At 39.0% G+C, this 15,355-nt stretch overlaps 1 protein-coding gene across 1 annotated transcript in view; it reads left to right on the top strand.

Annotated features, from left to right (window-relative positions):
- Positions 1 to 15,021, top strand: part of LOC127056626 (cysteine-rich hydrophobic domain-containing protein 2-like) — a 33,021-nt gene extending 18,000 nt beyond the window's left edge. Inside the window, exons 3-6 of the mRNA XM_050964712.1 lie at positions 5,904 to 6,059; positions 9,344 to 9,400; positions 9,672 to 9,731; positions 11,175 to 15,021. Coding sequence (XP_050820669.1) covers positions 5,904 to 6,059; positions 9,344 to 9,400; positions 9,672 to 9,731; positions 11,175 to 11,225 — 324 coding nt within the window. The 3' untranslated portion in view covers positions 11,226 to 15,021. The remainder of the gene's footprint in view (positions 1 to 5,903; positions 6,060 to 9,343; positions 9,401 to 9,671; positions 9,732 to 11,174) is intronic.
- The last annotated feature ends 334 nt before the right edge of the window (positions 15,022 to 15,355 follow it).

Here is a 15,355-nt window from a genome sequence, read left to right as displayed (position 1 = left end):
CTCCTCTCATTCCTGACTGCTCCCCTGGAACTCCTGCCTCATCCTACCACCCTTTCTCCCTGTGCCCTGACTGCCTCCTGCCCCCCCATCCAACCCCTCCTCTCCTTCCTGACCGCCCCGCCCCCTATCCACACCTCTGCCTCTTGACCACCACCCTGAACTCCCCAGCCCTCTATCCAACCCCCTCTGCTCCCTTACCGCACTGCGTGGAGCATCGGTGGCTGGCAGCGCTACAGCTGTGCCTTCCAGAACACCAGGACAGTCCACAGCTCTGCAAGAGCCCTGCCACCCAGAGCATTGTGTCGGTGGCGTGGCGAGCTGAGGCTGCGGGGGAGGGGGAACAGCACGGGAGGGGCTAGGAGCCAGCCTCCCAGGTCAGGCACTCAGGGGCCGGGCAGGAGGGTCCCATGAGCTGGATGTGGCCTGTGGGTCATAGTTTTGCCCACCTCTGGGGGAAAGACTAATTCTTGCTCTGAGAGTTGCTAATGGCGAGGAAATAAACCCCATAATCCTTTCTCACCAATCAGGATGGATGGTATTGCTGAGGGAGATGGGATTTTTGCCTTAATGCTAAACAAAGATTTGTAACCTCATATAACAATCCATTTACTGTACACTTCTGAAAAGTTCTTGCTATGGTAGCAATGATTTCTGTTAAAGTAAATTGACAATAATATCAGTTGTCTTTGATTGTAATGATTCTAGAATTTACTCAGCATCCGATGAAGTGAGCTGTAGCCCACGAAAGCTTATGCTCCAATAAATTTGTTAGTCTCTAAGGTGCCACAAGTACTCCTGTTCTTTTTGCAGATACAGACTAACACGGCTGCTACTCTGAAACCTGTCAGCTGTTCCAGTGGCTGCCATTAAAAGAATATCTGTAGAATTAAATCTCATCATCTTAAAACCTACTAATAGAAAAATGCTTTGATAGTCAATACAATGGAAAAATAAAAGCTTCCTTTTTAAATATCAAAACAGATTAATCAATTACTATGACCAGTGTTGCAAATTGTTATACTTTTTTGAAGTTGCATATATATATAAAACATAAAAGTTCTAATCTCTAAGTGATAACCAGATATATTTCAGAAGACTTTTTACCTTATTCAGTATCAAATTTAAGAGCACATGTGGCGTACGTGTGTGTTCAGCAAAGGTCCTGTTAAAATAATATGTTCATGTTATATTCTCCATGACTTAGCCCCCACAGATCCCATTATGAGATCACAGGTCCTGCCATTCAGCAGTTGGACTCATTTCAAAGCAGCTTTTGCGGGAGTATTTGTGTGCCTCTGTCACAGCATTCTAAAATCAAGGATGTAAGCTCTTCCACACACACACACGCAATTATACATCATTACCTCTTTCCATTGGCCTAAGTGGACAGAACCCTACCCTCTGCTTGCATTGGGACTGGACTTAATTGAGTATTTTAGTTCATGAAGTGTTTATGTAGTAGTAAGTTCATAGATTTTGTGTGGACTCTATTTAGATTTCCTTTGCAGGTCAAAAAAGAGATTGTAGTTCAGGACTCCATGCCCTGACATGGAGAAAGCCATGGGGACTCAGGCACTTAAGAGCACTCCTGCAAGAGGTCTCTCAGAATTGTTGCATGATGCCAGAAGGTTCTTCTGGGTCTTTGCCCATGAAGTCCTCATATCTGTTGGAGAAGGATCTAGTCATTGGATTTTTGGAAGGCTCTGCAAGGTCTGAACCTGGATGCAAAAAGATGATTTGCCTATGAGTAGAACAGCCAGGTACTCTTTAAGAGTTTGATGCATTCCCCAAAAGCACATGTTTCAGCTTCTAAAAATAGCAGAAGGCATAGGGGAAAACAGATATCCAGTAATGTACATTGGTCCTCTTCATCTGGGATAGACTTTGCTGAAGATTGGCTCTAATTATGAAAGATCTCCTTCACTGAAGTAGTTCAGAAATTTGCAACATTTATTCATTGATGGTCTGCAACAGGGGTGGCCAACCTGTGGCTCCGGAGCCACACGCGGCTCTTCAGAAGTTAATTTGCGGCTCCTTGTATAGGCGCCGACTCCAGGGCTGGAGCTACAGGTGCCAACTTTCCAGTTTGTCAGGGGGTGCTCACTGCTCAACCTCTGGCTCTGCCCCCACTCCACCTCTTCTCACCTCTCTCAAGCCTGCCATGCCCTCGCTCCTCTCCCCTTTCCCCCAGAGCCTCCTGCATGCCACAAAACAGCTGACTGGGAGGTGTGGGGAAGGAGGGGGAAGCACTGATCGGCAGGGCTGATGGTGAGAGGCCCTGGGAGTGAGGGAGGAGCTGATGAAGGGCTGCTGACACATTACGGTGGCTCTTTGGCAGTGTACGTTGGTAAATTCTGGATCCGTCTCAGGCTCCGGTTGGTCACCCCTTTCTACAATGACATTTCGGACCCTGCAGCTAGGTCCCTGGTTATGACCACTGTAGTCCATATCATGGCTGGCTTTGTAATTCTGCAATCAGATTAATAGTTAGAAGACTGAGGCTGGGAAGCAACAGAAGCTGCTTTTTTTTTTTTTTTTTTTTTTTTTTTAAAGAGGTTCTTCATCACATCACTCAAGGGTACAGGAGATTTATTTTTTGGTCACTGCAGAAACAGTCATCCATCTTGGTCCATCAGCTTCTTCTGCACTTCCAGTGAAACAGCAGTTTTTCCAGAAGATCTGGAACCCATTTTAATTTTTAAGATGTTCGCAGGCATTGCAGAATATCAGGTATCTTTCCAGATTGCTGGTTCCTGGAGTTCTTGAATGGATATATGCTTTTCAGTTTGAGTTCAGGCCAAATCCTGATCCCCAGTCCTTCTCATAGTAAACCATTACAGGATATATTAATATCTCATGTGAAAATTGAGACTACAGAATTGGTGCTGGTGGCAAAGTCTCACTATATCTGTGAGCCGTATAAGTCCTACTTCAAATTGAAAAGATTGCCAGGACTCATGCTCCCACATCTTGATAAAACAAACATAGGAAGCACCTCAGGTTCAATGGGGGAGTTTCTCAGTCAGTGAAATTGCACGCTACAGAGTGGCTTGTGTCCAGCAATTGTGGTCACCAGCCTTTGTCAGCAGAGCCTGAAGTTGTTTCCATATTAGATATTTGACTTCTAAGAGTCATCTTGTTGGGGCATGATTAATTTTCTAAAGATCACTTGTTCTCTACCCAATGCTGAAGTTGAGTGAAATTGGGGAAATTTGGTCTTAGTGCCACTCAGGTTCTGACACTTAAGAACTTTTCTGAGTTCTTGGAAGGTACTAGTTTGTCTTCTGTAAGAAGACTTGTGGACTTCTAACAGGTGTTGTCAATGATCAGATCTCAGGAACTTACATAAACAGTAACTGGCTGGGGCTGAGGGCTTCATGCTTTTATTCCTCTGATCAGAGCAAAGCCGATGGATATTCACACTGATAACACCTGTCAATACACAGTTTATTTGAACAGGCAAGGTCATCAGTCTTCTGTGTTGTATCAACACGCAGTGTATTTGTGATGCTAGTGCATCCATACGCGTACCAACTTCAACTTGCATTTTGGCAGTAATGAAGAACATCCTAGCAGGAAAGTAGCATATGGTTAAATCAACGCATGGGGTTTTCAGAGAGTTTAGCAAATTCCTTCTCTGTCAAATTTCACCTGAAGGTAGTTGCTTTACCCTGAATCAGAGTACAATGTAGCCGATTATATTATTCCAGGATATTCATGATCACAGCATGGTTTCAAATGTTGTCACATTGGAGAAGGGAATGCACATATGTATCTTCTTACAAAAGTTCTCAGGAATATTTAGCTAAGAGGGCCAGGTGATTCTGGTTGGGCTTGCCAGATATTCTCAGTTCCATTAGCTCTGCTCCTGCTTGCAGTCTTTTAATAAAGGTTCCTTCCTGAAGGCTATGCCGTTTGCCAGGAGATCTTAAGAAAGGCAGTCTTTAATGGCATAACTTCCTTGTACTAATTTTCACACAACTGATTAATAGTCTTAATATTCTGTACCAAATTATTGACTTTTTACTATCACGTTTGTTGATATCATATTTTTGTCAGTGTTTTCAAAGCCATGAGATCTTCTGTGTTGATCTTTGCTGTACACCTTGGTTGTTGAGAGGGCTGTTGATTATTTCTTGGACAGGGCAAAACCTGTTAAGAAATCCTCAGAACTGGCTGAATTTGCTTTTGAAGTTTCAGCTGTAGTTAAAAAAGGAACTGAAAAACAGTTGGATGCGTGTGGGCCTTTGTACCCTTGGGTTTAAAATGCTGGAATAGGGGCATGCAGCCCTTGGGGAAGCTCATGCATACAGTCTTGCAATGTGAATCTGCAGAGGCAGTACACAATTTACTTTGGTAAACATCCTCTTGTTCACTCCTCTCCCCCAAAACAATAGTCCTTTAAAAATAAGTTTGTTTTTTTGAGAAAACAAAGTAAAATATACTAAAATTTATCAGATGAAATATCAAAATCATTATTTGTCTTGCTGCTTTAAATTGTTTTATCTTGAAAAGGTTACTTTGCAATCTCAGATAATGTCCCACCAAACCGTAGGGATACAGAATCTAGGGTTGTCTGTCCTTACAAATTTGCTTTGTTCAAATCTTGTTTTGGCTATTAATGGAGACTTTAAAAGGTGGAGACACTCTTGTGCTTCCATTGCTTTGTAACCAGAATAATCATGAGTCTTTCTTTGTGACACTTGCAGTAGTTAATCATTTCATTGGATGGGGGGATGTTTTATAAATCGGGGGGTGGGGGGGGGTTCTGTAAGTGAAAGAGGGTAAATTTACTTCACTGTATATCACTGTCTTAGTGAACTTTCAGTCATGAAGACCTTGGCCAAGGCTTTCCAGAGTGATTAGTGATTTTGGGGTGCCTTGGTTAGTGAGTGTGTCACTTAGACTTTAAAGAGCCCTAACTTTCAGAAAGCACTGAGCATGCACTCTCTGAAAATCAGGCCCCTTTACAGTCTTTCAAGTTAAGCACCCACTGACTGAGGCATCCAGAACCACCAGTCACTCTGGAAAATCTTGGCCAAAGTTTTTGTAACTTTTACTTATCTCAGCATCAGCCACTCTTCAAGAACCAGCCACTCTTCATTGTATGACTTATACACCATGGCAAGCAATAAAATTAGTTGAAATAGGAAGGAATACATCTAATGCTTCAAACCTTCACATCACTGTTCAGCATGCTGCTGATCCTAGGCATGTTTTATACTCCTATATAAAGCATAGTTATTATAACCCACCTGTTCCCTCCTTGGTTACGCCTCCTCAGCAGGATACCGTAATTAGAGATGTGGGATGGTACCAATCAGTAATTTGTTCCTGGAAGAAATATTTTCATTTCTATTGGCAAGCACAGCTTTTCGCTCCAAAGAGAGGGCAACTTCACATGCATGTTACAAACTTGTGATAGGGAGAAATTAGACAAAGTGATGAACACTTGTTTTGCGTGTGAAATGGCACCTTTTTACATACAAAGGTACCTTTTGTTTCCATGAAAACCAAAATGTCTCTTTCATCCAATTTTTTGTCAAAGTCACTAATTTTGTCTGTTGCTTGGCCCTGTTCCTAATCTAGTTTTACAGGGGATGGTTGTGTTATCAACACGATTTATTAGCAGTTGCAAGAGAACATGGGAAGAAACTCTTCTAACTTACTGCAATTATCATTTTTACATAAAAAAAATTTCAAGCATAGAGGGTAAATGGACTTAATTTAGGAAGGCGAACTTTCACACTAGCTGTACTAGCAAGGTTTTTGGAGGATTTATATAGCTTTGTTTCACACCTAATAACTGTACCTCTGTCACTTATGTTGTAATCCATGGAACCAGTGAATAAGAAAGCGCATCTGCAGGGGCTTCCAGTTAAAGTTTGCCATTTCTGTTGTAGGTTGCTCCTGAAGAATTTAAGACTAGTATCAGCCGTGTGAATGCGTGTTTAAAGAAGAATCTCCCTGTCAATGTAAAATGGCTGCTTTGTGGCTGTCTGTGCTGCTGCTGCACCCTGGGTTGCAGCCTGTGGCCTGTTATCTGTCTTAATAAAAGAGTAAGTGCACATTTCAAAGTTGCATTGTGACCAAAAATTGACAACAGCTGCTAATGTATAATAGCCTTTAAGTAAAGGTGCCTTTCTTTATTCTGAAACTTCTTTCTGTATCCTCAGTTGCTGTCATACGTCTCCCTTTAACTGGTGAGATATGTCTGCTAGCTGTTAATCTTTAATAATAACAGTAAATTTTATATATATATAATGTAAACAATGTTGAATTATGTTAATAACAATGAGTTGTGCCAGAGTAGCAGTTAATGAGCCAAAGAATGTCCTAAATAGACTGAAATCTCTTTGTAAACCTCTGTACATTGTACAATTTATTAAAGGAAGAAACAGTATACTCCTTCATCTTTGTTACTTTTCTAGTTTCATATCAGGATTTATCATTGTGAATTGAAGCTAATGTTATAGACGTTCAAAAGATTGAGCCATTTCTCCCATTGTCTAGTTTTGTTTCTATCTCTGCTGAGCTAAGTGTGAAAAGGAAAGTCCACTAAACTCTGCCCCAAAAAAAAGCCTACAGGTTGCACCACATGCAGAGAGAAGTGGTTTGGCAGCTCCTTCAATTTGCTTATGAAAGTAACAATAATAGAACTGCTTGGAGTGAAGCAGAATGCAGGCAGGCATTTTCCTTTACCCCTCTTCCAGATCATACTAGTTCTGCCCTGCAGCATCCCTTATTATGATTTTTGGGCCTTTCTTAAGTAGAGAGAACCAAAATATGTGTGTTTTGTAATAGAGGACAAACCTTTGCTGAGGTATACAAGGAGACTTTGCATTTAACGTTTGACCTCATAAGGGTTGATCTCAGGGTTGAAAAGCATAGTGCTTTAACCCACTGGGCTGCTGTCATACAGCTGGCTCCTCATTAAGTGTCCTTCCATGTCAGGATGCAGGACGACAGCGGCATCTGCTTCAGTTTCCCTCCTTCACTGGTCCCCAGAAAGGATCTCCAAGCACTCTTACCTAGGCTTGGTCTACACTGAAAATTGTATACTGTCATAGCTATGTCAGTCAGGGGCATCAAAAAAAAACTACACACCTTTGCAACATAGCTATACCAGCAAAAAAAAAAAAACCCAGTGTAGGCCCAGCTATGCTTACATAAGAGTGTTTCTGTCAGCATGGCTAACATTGTGGCATTCCTACACCAACAGAATAGCTCCTTCTGTCAGCATACATACTATGCTGGGCTGTGACCCGACATCAAGTGTGAAAAATCGGGACGTGGGATGGGGGTAATAGGAGTCTATATAAGAAAAGCCCCAAATAATGGGACTGGACTGTCCCTATAAAATCAGGACATCTAGTCACCCTAATGACAGCATATGCTCTGTAGTGTAGACATAGCCCTTGTCTAATCCTATACAGTGTACATCAATGTATCTGAATGCTTCCCAAGTATTTAAAATACAAATAACGCTTGTATCACTCTTCCTCCTGGAAAGCAGTAACTCTGAAAAGGATTTAGATATGATGACAAACATCCAAATGAACATAAGCTCCCAGTCCAATGCTGGAGCGAAAAGGGTTAGTGTAATCCTCAAAGGTATAAACAGGTGTATATAGAGTAGGAGTAGGGAGATAATACTGCACTGATCAGACCATAACTGGAATATTGTTTCTATTCAGGTATAAACAGTTAAAAATGTTGAAAAAGTGGAGAGGATTCAGATGAGAGCTATAAAAAATGATTTAAGGACAGGAAAACATTACAGGTGAAGGATTATCGATTAATCTGTTCAGTTTATTGAAGACAGGGTTAAGTGATCTGATCACTGTCTACAAATACCCACATGTTGAGATGTCTGATAGTAAAAGGTTCTCTAATCTGACAAAGACATAACAAGATCCAGTAGCTGGAATTTGAAGCTAGACCAACTCAAACTGGAAATAAATGCAAATTTTAAAAATGAGAGCAGTTAAACAATTAGAAAAACTTATCAAGGGAAATGGTGGATTCAGGGCTGTCTTTAGGACGTGCGGGGCCCCATTCGAAAGAGCTGCCGCTGAAATGCTGCTGAAGACAGCGGCAGCAATTGAGCTGCCGCCGAAGATGGAAGTGGCAATTCGGCGTCAGCTCAATCGGTTGCCACTGTTTCCAGCGGCACTTCAGCGGAGGGTGTGGGGCCCTCCCGGGTGCGGGGCCTGATACCCGGGAATTGGTGGAATTGCCCTAAAGCCAGCCCTGGGTGAATTCTCCCCCACTTGAAATCTTCAAATCAAGATTGGATGTCTTTCTAAAAGAGATGCTCTAGCCCAACCACAGTTATTGGGTTTGAGACAGGAATTACTGGGTGAAATTCTATGATTTGTGTTATGCAGGGGTCAGACTAGATCACAACCTTTGTGGCCTTGAAATCTATGGATCTCTCTTTTTTTCCTTTTCACCTTATTGGTGAAATAGTTTGATTAGTTTAAGAAATGAATTTTCCATTTAGCCCTCCAAGTGGCTATTTCGAAGTTGACTTATTTTTTTAGTTCCATGTTGTAGATCCAGGTCCTATGTATGTTCTGTTTCCTGTACTTGTGACTCTCACAATGTGTTAAGAGTTCCCTTGCCCTGGTGGAACATAACCATCATGGCATGTTTGAACTGGCTGCACGACAGGTGATCTGTTAAGTACATGTGGCCAGTCCCTTAGAGGATTTTGAATATCAGGCCGTAGACCTTGAATTGGATTCAGTGTACTTGGAAGCCAGTGCAGAGAGCAGAGCACCAGGATGATACATTCAGAGTCCTATGTTGCTAAGCATACTGGTGCTGACTTTTGTACCAGCTGGAGACTTTTTTCAGCATATGAAGTTTCATTCCTAGATATGAGTTGCAATACCGGAGCCCAGAGGTCACAGTTATGTAGATCACTGTGACGGGTCAGATGGTTGTAATCTTTTGACCAGTAACAGATGGAAGATGGAGTTTTGCTGACTTAGCTACTTGAGCACCCCAAAATGCTTCTGAGTCCAAGATAACTCCCAAATTGTACAGCTGAGAAAGGTAGTGGGAATGATGGAGCTTCTAGACAGAAATCATAATCTATAGTTCTGATGAGACGCCCTTACTCTTCCACCCCTATAATCTATGCTTGAGACAAGTGGATTTGGGAAGGCAAGACTTCTCCAAGGTGAAATTCTTCCTTTCCTTAGTTATCCTTTCCTAAAACATACTTTACCACTTTACATGTGATGTTTGAGAGCTGCAAATATAACTTTAAGACTTTTGGGAATGAGATCGATAGCTGAGCCATTTCTAATATAATATTGATTTTCTTTCCTAGACTAGAAGATCAATTCAGAAGTTGCTAGAATGGGAAAATAACAGACTATATCATAAGGTAAGAAATATTAAGGACTAGAATCTATAAATTTTTTTCCACTTTTATTTAGAATTAATAAAATACTGCACAATTGGAATATAGGAATACTATTCACTTGTTTAGGACTGGAGCTAAAATACTAAATTCATCTCACACCTTAAAGCGTAAGAAATGTAAAAAGACATGCTTGAGATCTTGAACTGTTAGATATTGCTGAAGCTTTTATTATGTTGTTGATGAGAAATAATGCAATAGTACACCTTTAATCCCACAATAATTATTTTCTTAGCTTGGTTTGCACTGGAAGCTGAGTAAAAGGAAATGTGAAACTAGCAATATGATGGAATATGTAAGTATTCTTTTTCTGTTACATTTTTAGTATCCATCACTACAGTGTGATTTTAATAGTTCAAATGTCATTAACTGCCAGACTCTTTAGCCTTCAGTTTCCTCACGTCTAATTCGTTCTCAGCTGATGCACACACAACCTTTGGAAATTCACCATTTGTGTCGCTCATTACAGAAACTCTTGGCTAGTAGAATGAAAATCCTATTTGATTTTCATGATACATGAATATGGCAACATAACAGTGCAACTGCTGCATGTAGTAAAACTTTGACATTATCATCTGAAAACAGAGTTTCTCCTTCATAACATTGCCTGCTCAGAGCCCTGCTGCTGGAGATTTGTGTTGAATAATAGTTGACAGTTAGAGGAACCTTATCTGTTATAGTGAGGTTACAGATTCCCTCACCCCTTCTTAGTTCTCACCCACAACCTCAGTTCCTCTTCGCCTGTTGAATACTCACTGAACGAACCTCTCTCTTTCTCCTTTATTAAAGTAGCTGTAAATAACTCACAAGTAGCTAGTATAGCATAGACTTAAGTGTTTAATTTTTGTATTTTTTGGTTACTTCAGCAATTTTTTGTTGGTTTGCGTTTGCCTAGAGCTTTGACCAAGATAGTGGACCCATCTAAGAAAGCAGAGTTCAAGATGTTCATCTTGTTTGACTACGTTTTCCTCTTCAGATGGGCATAAAAATTATCTTTTATACTTCGGGGAAGGTCACTTAGCCAAAAACTTTGATGCATACTGTAGGTCTAGTCTTAGCAAGGACGTGAAACAATGAACAAAGCGTAAGTTACAGTACCCTTGTAAATATGTAAAAGGTGTAGCTAGTAGAAAAGAGAGAGAAGGATAGTAAGCAATATGTGATAACTTGCAGCTGTAGTGGAGTGGCCTAGCATGTAGTGGAGTGCACAAACAACTCATGATTTAGTTAAGGATTGGCTACAAAAAGTAGTAGACCAATCAGTGTGCGATATGATGTAGTAAGTGTAAGTATGTGTATAAACTGGTTCGTGATTATGTATTTCGGATGTGTGGTATACCCTGTACCAACCCCTACACTCGAGCCTGATCAGCTCAAGTATAGTTTGATTGTATACCAATAAAAAAACAACTCAGTGACGAGCCTGTAGTTGAACTGATTTCTTGGATTCCAGAAGACTGAATAAAGTGCTCTCCCACTACTGAACGAGGTGTTCTGAGATATGCCGAGCGGAAAAAATTGTGGAGGGAATCCCAGCACCCACAACATCCTTTCCAATGGGATCCAGGACAGAAGGACTCTGCTCAGTACCTGATTTTATTTATTTTTAAGCTGGGTGGTATAGGTTCTCCACATGTCAAGTCCAGTAGCAAGCACATAGCAATAAATATGTATACAGTTTCATCAACATTATTCTAAAGAACAGTTTGATTAATATGTTGGGTTTTTTCTTCAACAGGTAATACTAATAGAATTCTTACCAAAATATCCCATATTTCGACCTGACTGAGGAGCAGTATTCAGTCTTTCATGTTACCTGCCATTTCCTACTCTTAGTGCCTTGTAGCTGATTTTGAAAAGAAGATGGTCTACTTTGCTGTGACTTAAAAATGTTATTTGGTAGAATATCTTCCTTGCTATGTTGTTTTCTTTTGTTTAAGACGAAAACAATTTGCACAATTTTTATGTTAAATGAGGCTTCTATGTTGCACTCTGAATTTTTAACATTAACAATAACAGATATAGTTGCCGCTAAGGATCTAACATCAGTGCTGCTTAAAACTTGTTCTGAGCATGCTGCCTTATTAATTTCCATACTTACTGTTTCCACATGTACATCCTAACTCTGTATCATATTGTATTTCATTCTAAAATCTCATTTCTATAAATCCTCAATAGAAACATCCAAGTAAGCTTCCAGTAGTTAGCAATGATTTTACTATAACTTGCTTGCATAGGACTTGCAATTAACAGCACTGGTTTTGTCCCGCACTTTGCAAAATCATCACTTACATTAGAGGGTTAATTATTTTACCCACTGTGGATTTGTAAATAGTGCCTCGTTGCATAATGTAAAGTGTGGTGTGTCAGGGTTTACAGAATGTAATATAGCTCTGATTGTATTGCCAACAGTTCTACATAGATTTATTAATGACATTTATTAGCATCCTGATTCTATGGACCCATTCATATGCCATTTTTATGGTAAAGCCATAATGAGTTTGTACATACTATCAGATGTAGGGCTCAGATGCACTTTGTTAGTAAATGGATGAAAAATGCACAGCATTTCTGTGTTTCTTCAGAGAGTTTTCAGGTGTCTTGGTTAGTACCTGAAATAAGGAATCTTAAGTATTCTCATCTTTTGGAAAAATTGTATTTGTGGAGTAGACTGCAACTAATATTATCAGACTATCCTAAAAGCCTATTTTTAAGACACAAATATATGGAAGTCAGGAAAAAAACACATTTAAAAAAAAAAAAGCAAAGAAGCAAATTTAAAGTAATTGGACCAAATTGTTATAACTAAAGCCAACTACTTGGGACAGGTAAATCAATACAGAAGAAACATTAAACTTATTATTTTTATAGCACAGTGGTACCTGATATTATTTTTTACATATTAAGTAGTTAACTAAAACTGCACCCTTTCCAGAATGAAAAAGGAGCAGCATACATATTGTCAAACAGAATAACAGAGAACCACAAAACAGTCGTTTGATGTGAGCCATGATGAGCTGATATTTGCCTCAAGGAGCTTTATCATAACTTAGTGTCCAGGCATTGCTTTACCGTTATTTGGATTCTTTGTGATGCTATTTGGTGCCTAAGTTTTCCAGTTCCAGATTGATTTTAGACTTTCCTCTGAAATATTAATCCATACAGAAAAGGGATGGTACAAACCCTGGTTGGATTTGAAGAAAGCATTTGTTAAACCATTGAATTTAAGTAGCTGCAGTTGACATGACTTCTAGCAGACTGTTTCATGGGCATGTAGTCTTGTTGAGTCAAATTCTTCATCCTTTTTGTTGCTCAGCTGAGGAACAAGAAACTCCTGTACTTGGGATGTAATTTCCAACCACAGCTGCCAAGAATGATGCTTCAAGCTGAGAAATTTGAATGCTGAAATGGATTGTCAGCTTAGTAAACAGGTTTCAGTTCACGTTAGTAGATCAGTGTCAGCTAACTAACTGCATTTTAAAACACTAGAATGTAAGTAGTTTAAAAAAAAATCTACAATAATGTCTGACTATAAACTTCATTGAAACTTTATTACAGAACTACAAAAAGCATACATAGACACATTTCATCATAATGTGGCACTAACTGTGGGAAGCAGAGGGAATGCTTAAAGACTCGGAGAAAATAGAGTGCAAAACAGAATTGGAATAGCATGCTTAATTTTATATTCATTTCTGTTAAAACAGGATTCTGGGCAGAAAATGTTGCTAATAAAAGAATAATTGTAAGCATTTTTAATACCTTAAAATCTTAAGTAATAGAAGCTTCTTACTGTTATGCTAGAGGTAGTTAATAATTATTCCGTCTCATTTTTGTTAACCAACAGCCCAGAAACCACACCACACTCTTTATTTCCTTCCCTCATTTGAGTGACTATATTTTCAGAATGTTCCTCTGCAGCTGAGGGGACAAGAAAGCCAGTGAGAGTTTGATGTCATGGGTAGTAGTGAATATTGAATACTCTTTAGTCTCATAGTTATTAGCTGTCCTTCCCCTTAAACCCAAGTCTGTGTCTGACCTTAGGATATGCAGGTCAGAATTGTTCCATCTGATTTATAACACATTTTTGTGAAACACTGTGCCAGGCTGAGAGAAAATACCATCAGCTCTCCACAGTTAGACAGTATGTTCAATGGGTTATTCATTTAGAAGACTTGCACTTGTATCTGTATGAAAATGACACATTTAAGAACATAAATTCTATAGGGGTTTTGGGGCATTTTTTTTGGGAAATGTCAGATTACAAATTGTTTAATCTTCATCCATTAATATTTAGTTCAAAAGTGAGCACCTAAATTTTTCCCAGCTATGAGACAATACTAGCAAATGTCCTGGAACATGAGAGCCAAGACAGCTGATTACGACAAACTTGATCTGAATAAAGAGGTAATTTTGGATTGTGTTACAAATGCCAGCATGCAAATGACATAGATCATTTTTTTCATTTAAAGATAAAGGCAGCCACAGGTTTTGCTTTAGATTATAGGCTGCATTCTGCTGACAGGTTCTATTTTTGACTACCATTTTCTTTAATACATGAATATTCATCTGATAGTTTTCAATCTTCTAAAATCTGTATTACCTTAAAAGCTATAAGTAAATATGAATTTTGTAAAAACCAATCCACGATGAGTCATTGAGAATCAGAGAGGGCGCATAGCGATACAATGAAGAGTAGCGGTAACAAAGTTTAATGCAAATGGAAAGGAAAGTGCCTTGACTGGTTCAAATGAAAGAGAAAATGCTGTGCAAAGAGGGAGAAAAGGGAACCAGTTTAAGTGAATATCTGTAAACGTAATTTCCCACAAATTTCCTGAAAAGTACGTCTGGAAACATTGTTTAGTTTAAGTTTTGTCAGAATACTTTGATCATTGTTTTCTTTTCCAGACTTCTGTATTAGGAAATGTCGCAGTATTATAGAATATTGGCAGAGAAGGAAAACTCTCATCTAAAGGCTTTAAAATGACTCTTTTGAGAGTAGTTTCATGCTGGCCTAAAGAAATATAAATGTATATGAACATGTGTAGAAAGTTTAGATTTGATTATGTATGAGACTAGAAACAAAATACATTTTTGCTAAATTTAGTGTAGTCTTGATAAAGTTCACATGCTCATCTTGATAAGTACAGAAATCTGTATGCAAAAACATGAATATGCGTGTATTAGTGTCTCCTGACATCAGTTTACTGCATTTATCTATAAACATTAGCGTTTGAGCAATAAAAATGTCAAACAGTTAATATTCAATGTAAATAGTTCTGACCATTTTAGTAAACAAGGTTGTCTGATATTCCTGTTCTGCAATCTTTGTTTTTGTTGTTTTGTTTTTGGTGTTTTTATGAAAGTGTAATATTATTTGTAACTCATCAGAAATCTGTTTTTGTTTAAGTTGTATGAAAGGATTTTTAATTGAGTCCTTAACATTTTTATTCTGTTTACAAGTAAATAGCCACTTTTTTAAATAGGACCTCATACCTTGAAGTTTTTTGAATAAAATCCTAAATAAGCTTTGTCTTTACAATTTACTGCATTGACCTGTGCCATTAAAGAAGCTGGAAGTCAAACTTGGTTAATCTGAATCATTTTTCAAAATGTTTTTATTTTAATTAAATCCAGAGATGAAAACAAATATTGCAAAGTTTGTGTAGAAATGGAAAACACGCTTTTGCGCCTCTTCTGTTGTTACATATATGTCAATTTTTTAGTCTATCTGACCCAGCCAGATAGTTCTTTACATCAAGGCCTCCACCATGTTTACCTGCTCAAGGTACCAGGAGTCAGCAATTTATGAAGGCTCTGCTGGACTGAGGGTAGTGGAGGCCTTGGAATCATTCTGGGCCATGCTCCTACTTTTCCATAGAATCTGTCCAATTGGTTGATACTGACTTTTTTCAAGAA

Source organism: Gopherus flavomarginatus, chromosome 8, assembly GCF_025201925.1.
Source record: "Gopherus flavomarginatus isolate rGopFla2 chromosome 8, rGopFla2.mat.asm, whole genome shotgun sequence".
Taxonomy (NCBI): domain Eukaryota; kingdom Metazoa; phylum Chordata; order Testudines; family Testudinidae; genus Gopherus; species Gopherus flavomarginatus.
The sequence above is the reverse complement of the archived record's forward strand: the minus strand, read 5'-3'. Positions and strand labels throughout refer to the sequence as shown.